The following is a 21,659-nucleotide window of genomic DNA, read 5'->3' on the forward strand; positions in this document are numbered from 1 at the left end:
AGTATGCCAGTACCCGACACAAATGGTGTGTGCTGTAATTAGCTGCAGTTGAGAGGTTGGCCGTGCCACAGTGTACCAGAGAGTCTGTGCTTATAAAAATGTACCACACTTAATACACATTTGTGTGGCGTAAGTACCTGCAGACCAGAAAGACACATTTCTGGGTAATCTCCTCCCCCAGAAGCTGTCAGCTCTGAGATTTTCTGTTTAAACACTTCCGGGTCGCTTGTTTTCATGACTGGTCCAAAGTCTAAAGACAGAGATGGGGAGAGTAACTGTAACCTCTAGTGTGTTGGTGTTTGAATGTGCTGTTGTTCAAAACAGCCCCCACATTTTTCATTTCCAAACCTTCACTACTTTATCCATAGGAGTGCTTATAGAGAGAGGCAGGGAGAGAGGCCCAGAGAGAGATGGGAAGAGGGAGACTTGGAGCAAGAGAATGGACATAAGGGATGTGGAAGGAGAAGTATGTCAAAGGAGAGAGGAAGGGGCAGAGACGCACACAAGCCCAAGCCACTTGGCTGTCACTGACCAGGGTCATTGAAGGGCACCAGGACATAGGTAGAGGGCTCGTTGGGGGTGCCCCTCTTGCTGTCGATGATGGAGAAGGCGCGGATCTTAGCGCCCTCGATGTCGTCGGACATGCTGCCCGTGGTGTCAATGACGAATGACAGCGCTGAGGGGCTCTGGATGTTCAGGAAGCTGAGGGTCAGAGGTCAGAGAAAAATGACATGAGAATTCCTCACTAATAAATTAACACAATAGGTTAGGGGTGAAATAGAGAGAGAGGGTAAGATTCCTTAGGTGATAAACATCTCAATCTGACCAGAGAGGAAAGAAGAGAGAGCGGAGTGAACAAACAATGGGACAGCTGTCCCATTGCACTGTCCTCCAAATGGAGTGATTACTGGCCCATTTTATAAACAGTTGTCAGTAAGGGTGACAAACAGCAAATTCAGGGACGTCATGTGTGTCAATTCTTAACCAATGCAGTTTATTGTGGGGATTCAGTATGACAGAAATGGAAATTGGATAAATAGGAAAGGAACCATTAAATAAGTGAAGTACAGAATATAGGACAAAAGAAAGACTGCAGAATACAACTACAGTATAAGGATAGTGAAGGGATATTAATTGATATGTGGTAAAGGACTTGGTAAAAGGCAGAAAAGTGCTGGGAACACAACAGGAGAAAAAGTATTGAGCTGAAGCAGGAGCCCAAAACACTCACTAGCATTCAGACCCTCCACAGACAGACAACCCAACAAATGCACAATGTAGAAAACAATTAAATGTATGGATTAGAATGGAGATAAATGGGATTGAAATGGATGCAGTCCAGGAAGTGCAATTGGGAATAGGCAGAAGAAACTTAACAAAGTAAAGGTGAAATGAACTGTGCTGCAAAGTAACAAAATAAATTACAGTTTTTTTCGATTGCTAAGATAATTTTAATGACACTGGGGTCAACTTGATCTCTATATTAACCTAATGAGAAAAACAGTATTTATTTTTGCAAAACACTGAGTCATTTCTCATAGCTTTTCTCAAAATGCAAATGTTAAGTTAATGTTAACTGTAAACACAACACAACAAAAGACACAAACCTCAGTTGAGTAAATCATGTCAAACAAAATGAAAACATTTGGACACATCTACTACAAATTACTCCCATGAATGTGAACCTCTTCTGCATGTGTGCAAAACATCTTTGCAAAATTGTTCATTCAGCAAGCAGTCCTTATTCATTATAAAGGAAGGGGGGAACAAATGTGTGGTGGTGGCCTGATTGAAAGCAATGAATGGTGGTGTATAGTATTTTTGTGTTGCCTGTTTTGACATGGCTTTGCTTTGATTGATTTGTCAGCTTGGAGTATTTGGAGTGAAGGTTTTACCTGGCCAGGCTACTAACTAGTTAAAAGGACAGGTGGCTGTTTAACCACCCACTTATGTAACATTGTGGGTGTTACAAGCTGACACTGTGAGAGAGAATGAGAGAGATTTTTAGATTTAGACTAGATTTAGATTATACCTTACAAGACACTAAAAACGACCTAGAAACACATACAAAACATGAAGATGTTTCTGACATAGGAACCCATCCCATTCTAAAAACCCTCAATAAAAAACACTGCACACATGATACAATTAAAAGATTCAGATTAATAAAACCAGTTGGTTTGAGTGTTCAAATCCAATGGCACAGAGGGCTTCCCCAACCCCCCACATCCACAGAAAGGGGTCCAGGTCTCCTGTCAAACTGTTCAAACTGTACTCCAGTCGCACCCTGGAGCGCATGAGAGACAAAGCAGGAGAGTGCACACTGCTGCTGCTCGAGTTGTGTCTGACTTCTCCTACTGCTCAGGATTGCCAGGTTAGCCTGCCTCACTAGAAGGTTTGTTAATTGACAAACATGTCTGTGGCACTGCCTGTACTGTACTCCTAAAATAAACACAGTGAGAGAGAAAATTTGTCCTAGCTGCTTGAACAGCCCCTCCAGCAGAGTGAACAGCAGCTCTAATCTAGGGCAGTGGCAGAAACAGTGAAAAAGCATCTCTCTCTACCCACAGTGAGGTAAAAGAGTTTGCTGTGGTGACGCCATGCAGAGGCCTCCACTTGGTGAGTGCTTGGGGAGTGGAGGCTTGTACAGGCTCCCCCAGGCGGGGCGGGGTCTTCTATGATGCACTGATGCACTGCACTGCACCCTGCTGCTGACATGAATCAGACCCTGCCCCCCTCCTCCCGGGAGCTTGTCTCAAAATAAATCCGAAGCGAAGCCACCAAGTTATTGATAATCAGTGTCCTCCCTCTGTAGGACAACTGAGAAAGCAGCCAGTGTCAGAGGTTCAGCCTCCCTTGCACCCCCTCCAACACACCCTCCTAGTTCTTCTCCTTGGAAGCTTCATCCCCCAGGTGCACCCCCAAGTATTTGAAGCCCACATGATGCCATTGTAGTCCAGCAGGTAGAGCTGGGGGGGCACACATCCACTCCCCAGCGCAGCACAACTCTTGGCTAGGGGTATGATGGAGCTGACAGAAATCTGCATCCGTCGAATGCAGATTTTAAAGCATTAAATCCATGTAATGAAGATGCAAATGTGGATGCAGATGTAGTGTATTGAGTTGTAGGCTGAGGGGTATTTTGCATTTGCCAGTATTACTGTAAAATCAATTTGCTACAGTTTTTAATTTAAAAAAAAAATTAACACATTTTATTTAAATGCTGTAAATGTGAAATAGAGCTGGAAAAACATCAGCTCATAGTCCTAAAATTGAATGTAAGGGAGTACTTGTATTAATATTATTTCACTTTTCAAACTATAACAATTGCAGGTCGTCAGCCATTTTGAATTAACTGTTCAACATGTTCAACATGATTTCTTAAGTTCTTATTACTAGTCACTTTACAACTTACATGTAGTTTAGGCTAGTAATTATATTTAAAAAACACAAGCATCTCAGCTTTGTTAGGCAGTAGCTGCTGCGATGAGCATTACAGGGGAGTTGACATGCAGGGGTTTTAACTCTTGAAGTGATGATGCGCGGGCACGTTTGGCATCAGTTATGTGGTCAAGAAAAACGGCCCAGAGAAACACAAATACTCTTGTAAATGATTTGTAAACACACAAGTAAACTCCACTATAGATGCCACCAACACTGAAAATACATTAACTTTGAAGGGTGGTGCAGACGATACTGGATCATTTTCCACCACAACAACAGGTTTTACTTTTGTGGAATAATAGTTCCACCAAAATATGTAGTCACCTCCAGTGGTGTAGTTGTAGAATAAAAAAGCCTCAGCCTCAGCTTTGGATCTCTTCCATTCTCTACTCAACCTGATCCAGTCTGCATGCCGCTGAACAGAAGTGGAAAAGGTCCAAACTCCCAGCTGCCCTCGAACTCTACCACTCTCTTCTGTCCACATTCTCCTCCTCACTCACCTCAGCCAAGAAGTCTTACTTCCAATCACTCTTTGAATCCACCGTCAACAACCCCCGCAAACTCTACTCTACCTTCGCCTACCTCTTCGCCCCCCACCCCTCCTCCCTCATCTCTCACTGCAGATAATTTTGCCTCCTTCTTCTCCTCCAAGATCACACACAGCAGCAAGCTCTTCAACAGTCCCCCCTCCACTCCCATCACACCCATGTCTCCCACCTACCAACCTTTATTTTCTTAATTCTCACCTCTCTTGGACTCTAAACTTTCCTCTCTCCTCCTAGGTCACAAACCTACAACATGTGCCCTGGACCCTCCTCCAAGTGACCGCTCCTGATCTACTCCCCTTTATCTCCTCCCTCCTCAACTCCTCACTCATCTGTGTTTGTTTCCCCTCTAAACAAGCTACTGTCATACCACTCCTCAAGAACCCTACCCTTGACCCCACCTCTCCTCAGAACTACCACCCTGTGTCCCTACTCCCCTTCCTCTCAAAAACCCTTGACTGTGTTGTCCACTGTCAGCTCTCAGCATTTCTTTCCCATTACTCACTCTTGGATCCTCTGCATTCCATCTTCCACACAGCTCACTCCACTGAGGCTGTGCTCCTGAATGACCTCAACGACCAGACCTATCAAGTGACATGGTAAGGTTCCTCATCCACCCCCCAACCTGTCCTCACAGGTGTACCCCAAGGCTCCATCCTGGGACTGCTTCTCTTCTCTCTCCACTCGCTCCCTGGGCCCCTCATCACATCCCATGGTTTTTCTTACCACTTCTATGAAAATGATGCCCAGATCTTCTTGTCTTTTCCCTCTTCCGTCCGTCTCATTCCCTCTTGCAACTCTTCCTGTTTATCTGCTATCTCCGCCTGGATGCACTTGCCCCACCTCAAGCTCAACCTCTCAAATCAGATCTCCTCTTTTTTCTCCACGCTTCCTCACCTTCTGCTGATCTCTCTATCTCAATCCACTTGAAATCCACTCTCTCCCTCTTCTTCTGCTAAAAACCTAAGAGTCACCCATGATCCTGCGCTCTCCTACACCCAGCACATCACCAGGCAGACAAGCACCTGCAGATTCTTCCTGAACAACATACGCCGGATCCGTCCCTTCCTCACCAACTACTCAACTCAGCTGCTCGTCCAGTCACTGGTCCTCTCCCACCTGGACTACTGCAACTCCCTCCTGGCCGACCTGCCTGCATCTACTACCTGCCGCTCCAGCTCATCCAGAACTCTGCGGCTTGTCTGGTGTCTCTCTGCCACGATTCACACACCCTACTCCACTGCTCCGCTCCCTCCACTGGCTCCCGACAGTTCAAGACATTGACCCTCACCTACCGCTGTCTTGACCACACTGCACCAAGCTACCTTCAGTCACTCATCTCTCCATACATCCCCTCCAGACCACTGCGGTCTTCCGGTGCCAGAAGACTAACTCTGCCTCCCCTCCACTCCCCTTCCTCCAGAGCCGCTCCTTCTCATCCCTGACCCCTAAATGGTGGAACGACCTTCCCACTGAAGTCAAAACAGCCGAGTCCTTGACCTCCTTCCGGCGCTTACTCAAGATGCATCTTTTCAGACAGTGCTTGTAATATTAGTCCCTTACTCTCCTGTAATACAGCACTTTACAATGTTTTAACATACATCTTGTGTTACTATTACTCATATTGTTATTTTGATTTCCCCTATGCTCCCTTTCCTTTGGCCCTTGACTTTGACCTAACATCTTGACAAGAAGCACTAAATACAGACGTAGTCAAATTTGTTGGTACCCTTACAGCTCATTGAAATAATGCTTCATTCCTCCTGAAAAGTGATTAAATTAAAAGCTATTGCATCATGTATACTTGCATGCCTTTGGTATGTCATAGCATAAAGCAAAGAAGCTGTGAAAATAGATGAATTATTGCTCATTCTACAAACATATTCTAAAATGGCCTGGACAAATTTGTTGGTACCCCTTAGAAAAGATAATACATAATTAGATGATAGTGATTTTTCAAACTTAGGAGTTCAGAAAGAAAATAATTTACAAGCATGGTAAATGTAAAGGCTACAAGACCAACTCCAAACAGCTTGATGTTCCTGTGACAACAGTTCAAGATCCATGGAACTGTAGCCAACCTGCCTGGGCTTTGCCACAAGAGGAAAATTCACCCCAGATTGAACAGAAGGATAGTTTGAATGGCAGAAAAAGAACCAGGATAACTGCCAAAGAGATACAAGCTGAACTCCAAGGTGAAGGTATGTCAGTTTCTGATTGCACCATCCATCACTTTTTGAGTGAAAGTGGCCTCCCAGGAGGACTCCACTTTTGAAAGAAAAACATACAAAATCCAGACTTGAATTTGCTTTGGACAGATGAGTCAAAACTGGAATGTTTTGGCAAGTAACATCAGCTCTATGTTCGCAGATGAAAAAATGTAGCTTTTAAAGACAATAACACCATGCCTACAGCGAAACATGGAGGAGGCTCGGTTATGTTTTGGAACTGCTTTGCTGAACCTGGCACAGAGTGCCTTGAATCTGTGCAGGGTACAATGAAATCAAGACTATCAAGGCATTCTGGAGTGAAATGCACTGCCCAGTATCAGAAAGCTCTCTCTCAGTCACAGGTCATGGGTCCAACACACAGCTAAAAGCACCCAAGAATGGATAAGAACAAAACATTGGACTGTTCTCAAGTGGCCTTCTATGAGTCCTGATCTGAATCCTATGGAACATCTATGGATAGAGCTGAAACTTGCAGTCTGGAGAAGGCATCCATCAAACCTGAGACAGCTGGGGCAGATTGCTCAGGAAGAGTGGGCCAAACTACCTGTTAACAGGTGCAGAAGTCTCATTGAGAGCTACAGAAAATATTTGATTGCAGTGATTGCCTGTAAAGGTTGTGCAGCAAAATATTAGGTTGAGGGTGCCATCATTTTTGTCCATGCCATTTTCATTTGTTTTATTATTGCCAGGCCTGCTCGCTGCACTTGTTCATCCTCGTCACCTGAATACTAGCCAGTCTCCCTCACCAAATTACCAATCATTCAATTAACATTCCACATCACCATGTGCAATGGCCTAACATCCCTCTGCACTCATTGGTTCTACCTCTCCCTACCAGTTCCACTGACTCCACTCTGCCCTGCACTTAAACCCGTTTGCCGGTTAGTCACTGCTAATCTTGTCTTCTTCCCAGAGTCATTTTTAAGCATTCCCCTGTTGCATGCCTCTTAGTGTTTCTGACCTCTTGCTTGTTCCTTACAACCTCCCCTTTTGGATCTCTCTGTTTTTGCCTGTCTGTCCAATCGATTTACCTCTGGACTGTCTTTGATTACGATTATTGGATCTCCCCTTTGTACAGTGAGGGGAGAAAAGTATTTGATCCCCTGCTGATTTTGTTCGTTTTCCCACTGACAAAGAAATGATCAGTCTATGATTTTAATGGTAGGTGTATTTTAACAGTGAGAGACAGAATAACAACAAACAAATCCAGAAAAACGCATTTAAAAAAAGTTGTACATTGATTTGCATGTTAATGAGGGAAAAAGTATGTGATCCCCCTATCAATCAGCAAGATTTCTGGCTACCAGGTGTCTTTTATACAGGTAACGAGCTGAGATTAGGAGCACTCTCTTAAAGGGAGTGCTCCTAATCTCAGCTCGTTACCTGTATAAAAGACACCTGTCCACAGAAGGAATCAATCAATCAGATTCCAAACTCTCCACCATGGCCAAGACCAAAGAGCTGTCCAAGGATGTCAGGGACAAGACTGTAGACCTACACAAGGCTGGAATGGGCTACAAGACCATCGCCAAGCAGCTTGGTGAGAAGGTGACAACAGTTGGTGTGATTATTCACAAATGGAAGTGTAGAACCGAGTCTGAAATAAGTGGAGAGTCGCGGAGACAAAGCAAACAGAACTTTAATCGAGCCGCTCGGAAGCTCCACGTCAGGAATAACTCCTTCAGTGAGGCTTAATGTTTACAGACATGAGTACAACTTTATAGGAAAAATGACGTAACATCTTATGGACGTTCATCCAATCAGAAGATACAGGTCCGGGTCCGTTTACGATCTGTCCTCCCGTGAAGAGGTGATGGATACAAAAAGCAGATGTCCGTCTTTGATGTGCACTAGGAAGATGCGATCCCACGGTCTTCATTTACCTAGTGTCAATCGCTCAGTAACAGAAACAATTCCTGCCTTATCTGGAGAAACGATTAAGCCATAAACAAATTCACAGCAGACATCTGTAGGCTATTTCGGCACTGTGTAATCTTTCATTACCAACAGGAGTTTCTAACAAATCGACCTTGTTGACCCTTTACTTGTCCTGCTAAATCTAATCTGGTACCAATGCTAGTACCAATACAAAACATTAAATAATTATCACAAAACACTTTCTTCAACTTCCTGTACAGAGTCTTCAGAAGAAACACAAAATAACTGTCAGTCTCCCTCGGTCTGGGGCTCCATGCAAGATCTCACCTTGTGATCATGAGAACGGTGAGGAATCAGCCCAGAACTACACGGGAGGATCTTGTTAATGATCTCAAGGCAGCTGGGACCATAGTCACCAAGAAAACAATTGGTAACACACTACACCGTGAAGGACTGAAATCCTGCAGCGCCCGCAAGGCCCCCTGCTCAAGAAAGCACATGTACAGGCCCGTCTGAAGTTTGCCAATGAACATCTGAATGATTCAGAGGAAAACTGGGTGAAAGTGTTGTGGTCAGATGAGACCAAAATCGAGCTCTTTGGCATCAACTTTCTGCTAAGGGGACAGGACAACTGCACAGCATCAAAGGGACGATGGACAGGGCCATCTTGGGTGAGAACCTCCTTCTCTCAGCCAGGGCATTGAAAATGGGTCGTGGATGGATATTCCAGCATGACAATGACCCAAAACTCACAGCCAAGGCAACAAAGGAGTGGCTCAAGAAGAAGAACATTAAGGTCCTGGAGTAGCCTAGCCAGTCTCCAGACCTTAATCCTATAGAAAATCTGTGGAGGGAGCTGAAGGTTCAAGTTGCCAAACGTCAGCCTCGAAACCTTAATGACTTGGAGAGGATCTGCAAAGAGGAGTGTGACAAAATCCCTCCTGAGATGTGTGCAAACCTGGTGGCCAACTACAAGAAACGTCTGACCTCTGTGATTGCCAACAAGGGTTTTGCCACCAAGTACGAAGTCAAAGGGGTCAAATACTTATTTTCCTCATTAATATGCAAATCAATTTATAACTTTTTTGAAATGCGTTTTTCTGGATTTTGTTGTTGTTATTCTGTCTCTCACTGTTAAAATACACCTAGCATTAAAATTATAGACTGATCATTTCTTTGTCAGTGGGCAAATGTACAAAATCAGCAGGGGATCAAATACTTTTTTCTCTCACTGTATATATCAGTCACATTTATGTTTAGGTGCCGAGAAAGATCCTATCATTACTTGTTACCACAATTTCCCTTAACTGATTATTATTCAATGATTAAGGATAGGCAGGGCCACCAATAATCTAGTGTCTATTAACGTGTGTCAATTTCAGGCTAAACAGTTAAACAGGAATGAGAAGATATTTCTTGGCGTTTTTATTTTATTTTATTTATTTAATTTTATTTCTTATATTGTCAACAAAACAGTTGAATGCAACACACATTTATATTTAAGAAAACTAAATGAAATTACACATTCTAGAGTTATGAATCACAGATTAACATTTCTAATTGATTTCTCAATTGTCATGAATCACAAACTTCAAACTGCTAAACTTATCTGAACTTCGTCGCAGAGAGGCCTCTCTGTCTTCGGGCTCAGATAACAGCACACGGCACGAGTTCCATGTGGTTTGGAACAAAGGCAGTCCGGTTGGGCTTTGTCCAAGAACTTCCACTCAGTCGATGCACCTGGAAGTTCTTATTTGAAGACAATGTCTTTGAGGAAATCAGGGCCCAGTTCGGTTCCAAGGGTCAAGTTTCTTAAGACTCAATAGCTATTTAAATGACTGACACTTTTGTATTTAGTCGACTCAGTCAATTGTCCAGTTGTATAACTCCACTGATCAGGTGGGCACAGGCGGGCAGCGCAGTCTGTAAAGTTCTTTATTTGAAAGAGAGAGAGAGAGAGAGAGAGAGAGAGAGAGACCGTGCGCTGTTGTTTATACGCCTGTCAGATCAATAGGTGATTGGTTCTTGGGTTTGTGAGATTGGATTTTGGTTTCAGCCCCCAGTGTCCTATTGGAGGGGGGGTTGATTTATGACCGATGTCAATCCATGCCATCTTTTGGAATTGCCGGTTGGCCCGGGTTCGTAGCTCTATGTCGGGATTTCGGCTCTCGTCCACTTCAAGGAGTTTTTATTACCTACAGGCCCCCTCCTCCAGACATCTCACAGCAGGATTCCAAACTATTTGGCCTATTCTCGGTGCCATCTTCCCAAAACTGTCACTTTGATGTAAACCAGTTCCACACTTTAAGGAAATCTGATAACTTTGAGGGGAGAGGTCTTCTTTAGATCACTGCATCAGCTCAGAGCAAAAATGCTCTTATCAAAATACACCCAACATAATGCTACAATAAACTGATTTACAAATATCTTGGGCTTGGGCTTCCCTTAATGCAAGGGGAAGCATGTTCCAAAGATGAGGCACATAACTGGCGAAAGCCTGATCTCCCAATGAGCATAGCCTCATCTTTGCTAGTAATCTTTGGTCCCCAGATCTCAATGCACTCACCATGGAAAGTAAAATATGATCCCCGAGAGGGAGAGAGGAGTCATTGTGTCTTTGGATGGAGCAAACTGTCTCACTGTACACGTGAACTCCACCTGTGACTCTCTAAGGCATTGTGTCAAGGTGTAATCTGTTCCAGTATATTGAACTGCACAGTTCAGTTTTATAAAGCATCATCCTGTACTTGTTTGGCATTTGTGTATGACACTTTAAATAAACAGCCAGGTTCAGGATGAGATGACTTAGGTCTTGATCTACCACACATTAACTAACAGTGTGTTTATACAGCTCTATATGTTACTGTATTACATTGCACTCACTGCTGTACTCTATATAACACTGTGTTGATCTTGTCAGTTGTTTTTCACTGCACTAGAAGGCAGTATATTAACCAGGAATGGGTCTCCCTCACTGAAGTCGAAGGACAGGATGAGCTGAACTTGTCTCTCTGCCCTCAGGACTAGCGGGTAAGCACAGTTAATGGATAGGCCAGCGTCGATCAGGTGAATCTTGTCATCTTGGATCAGTTCATCTGGGAGCTCTGGAGAGGGATCGATAAGAACAGACTGGTGTGAGAGCTGCAGGGTGCAGTGCTCGGTGCTCTAGCATCACTGCATTGAGCCCATTCACATACAAGAACATAACAACATAAGACAGTTTACTAATGAGAGGAGGCCATTCGTCCCATTGTGCTCATTTGGTGTCCATTAATAACTAAGTGATCCAAGGATCCTATCCAGTCTATTTTTAAATGTTCCCAAATTGTCACTTCAACCACATCACTGGGGGGTTTGTTCAGATTGTAACGACTGTGTGAAGAAGTGTCACCTGTTTTCTGTCTTGAAGCCCAGTTTCCATTGGTCACACTTTACAATAAATACCGGGTATATCTCATGAATTAATGCATGAATACCACAGGATAAACACATTAACATGTCATGCACTTCATCCGAGTTCTGATGTTCACATGTATAACAGGGTTAGGGTTAGGTTTTAGGCTTAGGGTTAGTGCGGGATCATGTGCTCAACATCAGAACTCAGATGACGTTCATGATGTATTGAAGTTTAAATCCCATAGTATTCATATATTAATTCATGAATTATACTGGTACCTTATTGTAAAGTGTTACATTTCTATTCGTGTCCTCAGGTCCATGTGTCCCTACTGATCTGGAAAAGCTCCTCTGGTTTGATGTGGTCGATGCCTTTCATGATTTTGAAGTCCCCATGTAGTCTCCTCTGTTCCAGGGTTTAAAGATTTCTTGTACCATTTCAAGTTATTCACTGGACTTGAACTGCTTAAATTTAAATACAAACTGGAAAAATGGGGGTGTTCTAAAACTTTTGAATGGTAGTGTAAATATGCAGTGTTTAATTAATACAAAACGAACCAAGCTCACTTGATTATTGCAATGTGAACAGAAGTGATTTAAGTCCTGAGAAAACATGAAAGTGAACCATGAAAATGACCCTGAGTGTACACAAGACAAGTGTGAACAGCGAGCACACTGACTGATACATTGTTTCAAAGCAAACTAACCGAACCGATTTAGTTTGAAACAAACCCAGTGTGAATAAGTGGTTAGAACCTGGGTAGAGATGGTCGAGGCAGTGCTTTTTCCAGTGATAAAATAATGTTCCTGTATGGTGGCTGAGATGTGCAGAAAAGTGCACCAGATCGATATATTTAGCTTTGAAAATCATATGCCCCGGGACCCCCCCACTTGGACTAAGCCCCCAATGTCATCAATTCCTCTGTTCAGAACCCTTCATTATTACTGATTATTATATTATAATTATTATATGTTTATACTTTTGCCAGAATATAGGTGTCTGTATTGTATAATGTATGGCACTGTACTGTATTATACAGTGTGTTTAATATTACTCTTCTGAATGTAACAGGATTGTATTGCATCATCATGTACTCACCTGGGTGGAGCAAATCATGCAAGAAGTTGTACTTTGTTCCCCAGATCCAATTTGTAACAAGGGTGCAAAGCTTCTTCAATAGTTTCTTAATTTCTTCAGCATTATCTTCAAAAACACAGACATTGAGTGAACTATATTAAGCATAACCACTTGAATCCACTGACTATTTGCGCCTCTCTTACCCTCAATCTTCATCTTTTAAGGTCTATTCAGTAAATACATTCAGTGGCCACATCACATGGGTAGCCCCCCACCCCATGGAGAAACAAGCACAATCTGTGTTTTCACAGGTATATATTACATGTACAAACTGTTAAATACACAGTTGCATACTATGTTTCTCTGCCTGCGTAATAAGACACAGTTGAGACTCTATCCATTATGTAAACCTGGGTCTGGGAACAGTTAAAGCCCTAGTGTGCACAGACACACATGGCCTACAAGTTTTGGGGGGTGCACCATTGTGAGATTGAGCAAGCATTCCTATTCCCTTCCTATGAAATACAGCTGCCCCCCCTCAGCAACAAATTACTGTTGCCTGCAGCTTATTATCCTTTGCTTGCTTTGCTTTGCTGATACACCTCATATGAAATCCCTAAAACAGATGACAATTATAAAAGCTTGAAAATGGACCCACACAGTGTCCCTTTTAATAAAGTTTTTTTTGTTTGTTTGTGTACTTGCCTTGGATTGTTCCGCAGACAATGATCGATGATTTCAGAAACTAAAATGTTTTGCTCTTCCTCGATTTTCTCCTCCCATGTTTCAAAAATGTCCGACAGCAGTGTATAGCCTTCCCCTTTACATGGGGACATGGGAAAAATAACATAACACAAACATTTTTAGAGAATGATAAATGTATAGTCTATTAAAATAGAATCATACAACAAACACTAGCGAACAACACAGGGGTGGAATTTAACCTAAAGTAGCAGATTGCAAAGCATAAGAAACTAAAATACATTTTTAAAAGTCAAGAGCTGTTGTGATGCATCTGAAGTCTAGTTCCCCTGTCAGGAACATTGTCTGCCCATTACCCGAAACTTGAATACGTATCAGGCATCACTTATATTATTTTGCATGCATAAATACAGTTCATTTTGTTGAACATTTTCTATAATACTATAATACACTTTTCTGTTTTAGAGAGGATACTGTGGAGGCTACAAATCTATGATGCCACCACGTCCTGTCATTATGTGGTCGCTTTATTACCCCAGCATTATTTGGTTGGCTGGATTAACACTTTGCTATGAAAAAATCTATTAAAAATAAATACATATGTACAAACTATCAAGAGCTATAGCCTGATACAACTGAATCTATTCATTAAAGGCATCCGTTTTGGTTTCAGGTTACATGACAATAGCTCTTACCTTCCTGGGTGGACATTAATGAGTGGAGAGTGGATTTGCAGTCTTTCCCAGAATGAAAGGCCTCATGTAGCTCGAGTAATAGGAAGAGTGCAGTGCAGTGCTTGCAATCACAGTGAACGCCTGTCAGTGAGAGAGGAGAGTAGAGGGACAAATACATTAAAATAAACACATTAAATTCATTGAGTTTGATTCGAATTCAGCCAAGCAGTGGAGGCCGTCAAAATTCACAGCCTTGTTTGCAGTAGTCATGTATTGTGATGAAAGATGTTAATGAAAATGAAAGCCATATTGTTTTGAAAATCACTTTCTGCAGCCATGGTAAAGCAAGGCAGTGTTCATCTACAGTAAGCTCCCAGTTGTTTTATATCATTTGCTCTCTCCCTCCCATAATGGATGAGAATCATTACATCATTTGTTGTCATTTGAATGTGAAAACTCAATGAAATATACATGTTCTTGGAAGACTCCATCTGCATTAAGTTAATACTATGGTGTATACCTGAGGGGAGTTTCCTCAAGCTAGCTCAATAAGCTTTATAAGGAGAGATCCAGCCCTGTGCAGAGAGCTGTTGAGCAGCAGTTGAAAGTAGCAGCAGTATTACCTAGGCTAGTGGAGAAGTGGAATATTGCTATAGCCAATATTTAGTTATTATAATTTTGGGACACTGACCCAATTGTTATCAGTGTATTTACTTAGTAAATAAAAGTTCCCCTTTCCTGCAGATTCCTTTGCCTATGTCATCTGTCCGGCTCATTCCAATCCATATTTCGGCTGAGACCCACATAACAGTACAAACAGCACCAGCACAAAGTACGATGTTGTCAAATGGCAAAAGAAAAATGGTTTGGCTGAAGAAATCCAGCTTCAACATCCCAACATCCCAGTCCCTCACCTTTCTCAAATGACATCATCCGTTTTTCTAACTCAACTGTTCCCCCAATCAAAAATGGCATGGAAGATCCACTCTGCAACAGGAAACCTTTCATTAGTACACAGGTGACATCAACATATGCAACATAATAGAGGGGTGGGACCCATTCAAAACTTTGACCTAGCAGCTAAGCACAAGCCTGCACCTTATCCTGGTTTGATTTATTGTCAGAAGCCACTTTCTACTAGCTATAAAACAAAACATGATAGGGTACAAGTTTGAAATGTATGATTTGTGGCTAGGTCAAAGGTTTGATTTGGTCCAAACTCATACATTGGCTAATCAGAGCTTTTTCATTGTTTTGAACAGATCAAGTTAACTAGAAAATTACATAATCATTTTAATTATTGAACATTTTGTAAGCTGAAAAATTGAAAAAAATACAGTTAAGTAAATGATTTGTTCAATTAAGATTTCAATTAAGTAATTGAGAGCTGGGATGGAACCAAAGCACCAATGGGGACCCCCCAGGAATAGGGTTGAGAAGCACTGAGCTTTACCACAGTCCAGATTCAAAACACTGAATTTAATACAGCACCTTTATGTGTTGGAACTGACAGCTGTTTTTAATTTATTTTACCCATAATCCTTTAATGTTCTCTCTCATGTCTCCACACAGTCCTGGAAAGAAACAGAAAGAAGAGTGAAAGGCCAGTGATGGAAACAGACAGGGCTAAGCAAGACCTACCATTAAAACATCACCAGACCTGCCAACCCTGGAAAATTGTTGCGTATACGTTAACCAGACAACAGTAAGTAATATGTAAGTAAATGTTCAAAAATGTTCACATGGTTCCCTTTTAAGACTTTAAGACCAGTCTTCTGAAAATGTATGACCCATTTTCATGGCGAGGATACCAAACAATTTCTAACACACATTTTTATGTGAAATTATACTTTTTTCAAGTCTTGCAGAATTTCACAATACAGTGGATTTATCATGCTCCCAATCTCCAGGTCTGCATCACTATATCAATACATCTTTTAACCAATATATCAATCTAGAACAAGAACATAATCTCCTTGAAGTCTGTACCATGCATTTTGTAATTTCAAAACAGAATTTCAAAATTGCATTGGATTAAGCATGAATCCTACCACTGCCGCCAACTACAACACGAGCGATGGGGAGGTAACAAAAATCTTTAAAACATTCATATGGCAGATTTTTTTATTTTTAAGTACATAAAACCAGTAGAAAAAATCTGGCATAATATTAAAACCCTGCATTGGCAGCATGAACAAGATAAGGGGGAAATAAAAGGGTTAAAGGCAGTGTTTTTTTATATTCAAACAGAAATATCAAACAGTAGCAGCTTTGTACTTCTCTCCCTTTGTTCGAACCCTGTCTATCCCAGTTCCTCCCTTTGATAAATAAACCCCCACCCCCATATTACCCTCGGTGCTGTATAGTAATAGAAGGCTAGGGGGCTCTAACTTCCTATCACAAAGGAACTGATGGTGCAGGTGCTCAAGGAGACACAGGGTTTAACCAAACAACACTAATACAATACAACCAACAAAATACCAACAGAACACGATCCAAGGCTACAAACAAACACATTCGAACTCACTTCTGAATACCGCCTCATTTTGAAAAATTCGAATCTAATACATTGTCCACCTCATTCCTTTCTCTTTTCCATGTTGGCCTGGACCTCAATTTAGGAAAGTTATATATTCCTCATACACGTCATTAAGAGAAAAATATATAATATTGCCTTGACCATGTAACTAGTCAGTATCACATACAGCTGCAGAGAAGCGTGATCAAACAGTTCAAGTCTATGCAGTATAGTGTAGTTTTTAATATGCGTATTATACATAAATGTCACCATTCATCTTTGTCTGTTTCCCATACAGATTCAAATCAGGGTACCTACATAAAATCATTATTTTGAAAAATACTTCTACTACTACTTAAGCCCCTTTCACACTAGCACACCAGCCCAGTTTATGACCCCCTCTTTAGCAGCACAGAAAGTGGGGTGACCTGGGTCAAGAGCAACCTCCCTCAGCAGCACTGATACAGGTAGAGCAAGACACAAGGATCTCCACACTGTGTGACCGCAGATCTAACTTACTGAACCTGGGGTGTGAAAGCGTGTACTTGACCTGCTTGACACTGTCATAACCTGGGGAGGGTCGACCCGGGTAGAAGATGATACTGTGTGAAAGGAACTGTAGTTTGGGGTGAGGTCCCTTGCTCTAAACCCAGATACCTGTCAGGCATATCCCCTGATTTAGATCCATGAGTTAAAAAAGGGCTAGAGACCTTGCAGATACAGCATGTCCATCTCATCTTTCTGTTCCATCATTTCTCCTGCCATGAAGTGGCTTCCAAACACTGATGTGTCTACAAAAGCACCATAACCAGGGTACCCAGCTTGATGGCATGTGAACTCAAACCATATTCCTTTGAGGGGAGAGAGAGAGAGAGAGAGAGAGAGAGAGAGAGAGAGAGAGAGAGAGAGAGAGAGAGAGATGGGGGGGACCAGAGTTAACATGCATAAGGGTTACCACTAATACTGTCTTTCTACATGGCAATCTGTACTCTGTATTCTGAGAAACATTTACTTTTCTTCCAATGTCCCCAGACACCCTTCCTTACTGTACACTCTTCATATACCTTTCAGGCTTCCCTCCCCACCTAGACAAATCAAGTGCCACGGCCAATCAGATGGGTTCTCTCTATTACCCTTGTCTCTTTTCACTCTGTTCAGGTTCTGAAAGCTGTGTGCGGTCTTCTGGTTGGGTGGGAGGATGCACTGTTTCAAAAGTCATTCATGACATAGGAATGAAGGGTCTGAGGTGACAACAGCAGGCATGTACTGCCATATATTTTTAAATGTATACTAACATATCATATACTAACCTTAACATGCATCACTGGCTTAGACTTTTTTATTGCTTATTATTACAGCAGTAATATTTACAGATGTCGCCATGTCTGGGAGCCCTGCTAACTGTGTGTGTCTTACCTTTGTCATATTTGTGCTTGTTCTGCAGTCTCCACTGGTCCACGGCTGCGTAGATTGGATAGGGATTCACCATGGTCTCATCTGTGTTACGGGAGAGCGCTTTCTCATCCTCCTGGGAAATCAATAAACATGTCCATTTACAAGTCTGGAGAAGCAGGTGTTTATATTATTACTTCTTCTTCTTAAAATTTGTATTATTTATATTATTATAAATAACTAGAAGCTGTATGCAACTTGGTGGCGTCAGCAGGTTTCAGATTTTAGCATGCATTTATAGTTTCAGTGCCTGTGTTATCTGAGGTCTGTGTTTCAATGTCAGTGGATTTGAATAAAGACTTGTAGATTGCACAGTTGTGTTACTTAAGGTGTGTAATTGTATTTCAATACATTTTAGCATATATGTGTAGTTTGCATGCTTGTCTTAGTCCATTTCAAAACCTGGTCACAAGATGGCACTAGAGGTCTGTATAAGGAATTTCATTATGTCCGTGGTTCAATGTGAAAAGCTCACATTTTGATTGGTGTAGAGCAGCCATGTTTTGTATCATATTCACCGGGCTTGGATAGCTTTGACAGTGTTACTCACAGGAAATCTGAGCACATTAGGCCACTGTAAACTTCATTCTTTTGAACAAATTTATTCAAGAACCATTTGTACAAAATGTTTTTTTTTTCTAATTAGTCGAGGTGCAATATCATGATTTCTTAATTGCTTATTCAATTACTTTAAATTGCTGCACGAACATCTAGGACATAGCAGTTGAATTACAAATGAAAAAAAACGGTGGGCCCTGTTGATTACCTACTGAGGAGAAGCAGTTACAGAATGGTGCCAGCAAAGTGCCATCAGAGGATCTCTGAGGATGTGGCTTCATTTTTATTTTGTTACTTTACTATTCAATTACTTCAAAGAGAAAAACAGACAGAAAAAGACACACAGCTAGGAAAAGACATGTGACCAGACTGACAGGCATGTTTTACCTTTTTCACAAAAGAATAAACCAAAGTGCCAGCCCAGAAACCTGTTAGAGAGCAGTTTTCGTCAAGCAAGGCTGTTGCGATTCTTTTCAATATTGTCAAAAATGAAACTGTTCCTTTTGTGAGTGTTTTCACCATCTTCTTCTCTGTCTCCTCCACTCGAGAGGACCAGTCCTTATCCTTGTATAGAGATGACATGCACCTGTAACCACATACACAGGCTCACACACAAGCACACTCAGCAAAACAGATCTTCCTGATGTGACTGTAGACTGCACACCCTGCTACACATGTCATTATAACACCCCAGTGCTGCAGACTCACCAGGTGGATCCCGACACTCCACACAGGTACAGGATCGAGTCCAGCAGGTTCTGAGTCTTCAGCTCAGTCAGCGTCCCCATCAGAGACACCATGGCACGCAGCCCCCCCCAGAGCCGAGAACTCCGATCGGGGGCACGTAAGCCTGAGGAAGAGAATCTCTGGGAGTCTTACACATGAAGGTTACATACAGAGATAACTTACATACATATATACATATAGATCTAGATCGTATCCTCCAAACATTTACAGACACTTGTGTGTGTTGTAAAATCATAATAAAACTAACATTATACAATGACACACACTACATTTAAGATACAAAAATAATACTTTTTGGACACACAGATATTTGGTATTACAGATTTTGGTGGTAAATAAACAAAGAGAAGTTTGGAGGGACATTGGGGCTGCTTTTAATCTGTTTTTCATGTCAGAATTAAGGGATAAAGGGATTTCAATTTGAGCCAATAAAACCCTCTGTGACAGATGTACTTTCCAGCATGATAATGATCTGAAGCCTACACACAATCACAATGCATACCACATCACAAGGAATAGACAGTTTCTGTAGGCACTGGAGTATCTTGGCTTGTCTTTGTTGAACAGACGCCACCTCCTTCTCACAGAGAGACTGGGAAACGCTGACAGTTTTTCTGAAAGAAAGAGTATCTGACAGTAATAACAGGCATAAGACAAACCCCCCTTCCTACACACACACACACACACCGCTACTCATGCACACGTCTAGCACAGTGACACTCTCGCACTTATCATTGTCTTCGATTGATGTTTCAGCATTCAAAACAAATCATGAGGAAACTAATTTATATACAATCTGATGGTGTAGGTGCTCCAAGGCTACAAACACAACAATATATATATATATATATTGTGATGGAGTGTACATTCCCAGAGGTGGAGTGGGAGGCTCTGGGACCCTGCAGGTTGAGGAAGGTGCAGGGTAAGGAGGCTGAAGACAAGGCGGCCATCTTGGTAGAGACTATAATTGGTTGTACTAGGATAATTTTATGCACTTGAGGAGAATTATATAAGAAGCACATGGGGAACAAAGGGAGTGGTGAGAAGGGACTACAAAGGAGAGTCTCAAGGAAAAGACAACAGGTAACAAAGTGCTAAGGGGAAACAAAGGCAGGTTTCTTTACAGGGTAAACAGACATAGCTGTCCCTGGCCAGTTGTTTTCACTTAATGTATATTTGAGAGTCCAGAGACAGGTCAGGTTTTTGTTTGTTTGTTTTGTTTGTCAATAAATACACGCCCCAGCGTTTCCAACTATACAGGGAAGCTGTATGGTTAAAAATCTGAACTCACAGAACCAGATATAGGGAGGGGTCAGGACCAGCACACAACTCCTGGCGTGGGGGATCCGAAATACTTGGTCGAGTGGAAAGGCAATAGGTCAAAGAATGGGGTGTATCAAGACTAAGAGGGAAATCCAAAAGGCATTAGTGGAGAGAAGGATAGTGAGAGTCAACACTTTAACTGAGAAGAAATGTTACAATGATGTAAACAAGATTTTGCAACAAAGGTGAGTAACAAAGTTGTATAAACAAGGCATTAATGAGCAGGGTCAGGTGAGGTAATGTTAGCAATAATCTACGATGATAATTCAATAATTGAATGGAAGAGAATTCAAAAGAATGGGATGAGGGCGGCATCTAGACGGTGACTGGAGTGATGAAGGATTCATGCTTGTGATGTGACTACATATATATTTATATATACTGTGTATATTTAATTGATTTAACTGCAGAGTCACTTAAGACTTCACACACCAGGGACTCTCAAACCAGTCATATTGATACAAAATTTGAGACCTAAAGATATACATTTCACTCAAAGTAAGTTAATTTAGTAATGTAATACATTATATATGTCTTCCCTTACCACATCTCTGGCGTATCATCGCATGCCATATCCTGATATTGTTTCAGTGCTGTTTCTAGTAAGTAATTATAGTAACAAATCTAGTGTAAAATCCAAGGCAGCCATCACATTCTTGACTGTTGTACATCATGACATTAGCATTAATTTAAACTAGTAAATGAGTTAACTAAAGGATTGAAGTTAAGCCATTTTGATTCAGAATATTAATTATATCAGTTAAAAGATGTCAGGATACTACACCTTCTGGTGTGCCACTGAAAAGGCCTTGAGCATAACATCTGCAAGTGATTTCCACTATTAATATATAATGTTAAAATGAAGTGTTCCTAACCAGAATATACACAAACTCTATATACTAAGTTAAGAAAAAAACTCTTATTCTAAAATTAACCATTTGAAATCAAGGTCCATAGAGAACCAACACCCAAATTAAAACAACAAAAACAACAATGCAATCAGGCTGTCACGTATGCCTCGGGGCTTGGGAACAGAGGACCCAGGTGCAGTGCTGGATCGAGGGATCATCAGGAAGGCGTGGGTCGGGTACCGGCAGATCAGGGCAAGAGAGG

The 21,659-nt window shown here is 41.7% G+C and overlaps 1 protein-coding gene across 1 annotated transcript in view; it reads right to left on the reverse strand.

The window, feature by feature from the left end:
- The window catches only part of LOC136751893 (hemicentin-1), a 38,280-nt gene extending 19,004 nt beyond the window's left edge, over positions 1–19,276 (reverse strand). Inside the window, exons 1-6 of the mRNA XM_066707645.1 lie at positions 19,185–19,276; positions 18,996–19,062; positions 17,883–17,994; positions 17,012–17,036; positions 533–702; positions 138–250 (exon numbers count right to left, since the gene is read on the reverse strand). Coding sequence (XP_066563742.1) covers positions 138–250; positions 533–702; positions 17,012–17,036; positions 17,883–17,994; positions 18,996–19,062; positions 19,185–19,276 — 579 coding nt within the window. The remainder of the gene's footprint in view (positions 1–137; positions 251–532; positions 703–17,011; positions 17,037–17,882; positions 17,995–18,995; positions 19,063–19,184) is intronic.
- Positions 19,277–21,659: the final 2,383 nt, after the last annotated feature.

Source organism: Amia ocellicauda, chromosome 6 (assembly GCF_036373705.1).
Source record: "Amia ocellicauda isolate fAmiCal2 chromosome 6, fAmiCal2.hap1, whole genome shotgun sequence".
In the NCBI taxonomy this organism is placed as follows: domain Eukaryota; kingdom Metazoa; phylum Chordata; class Actinopteri; order Amiiformes; family Amiidae; genus Amia; species Amia ocellicauda.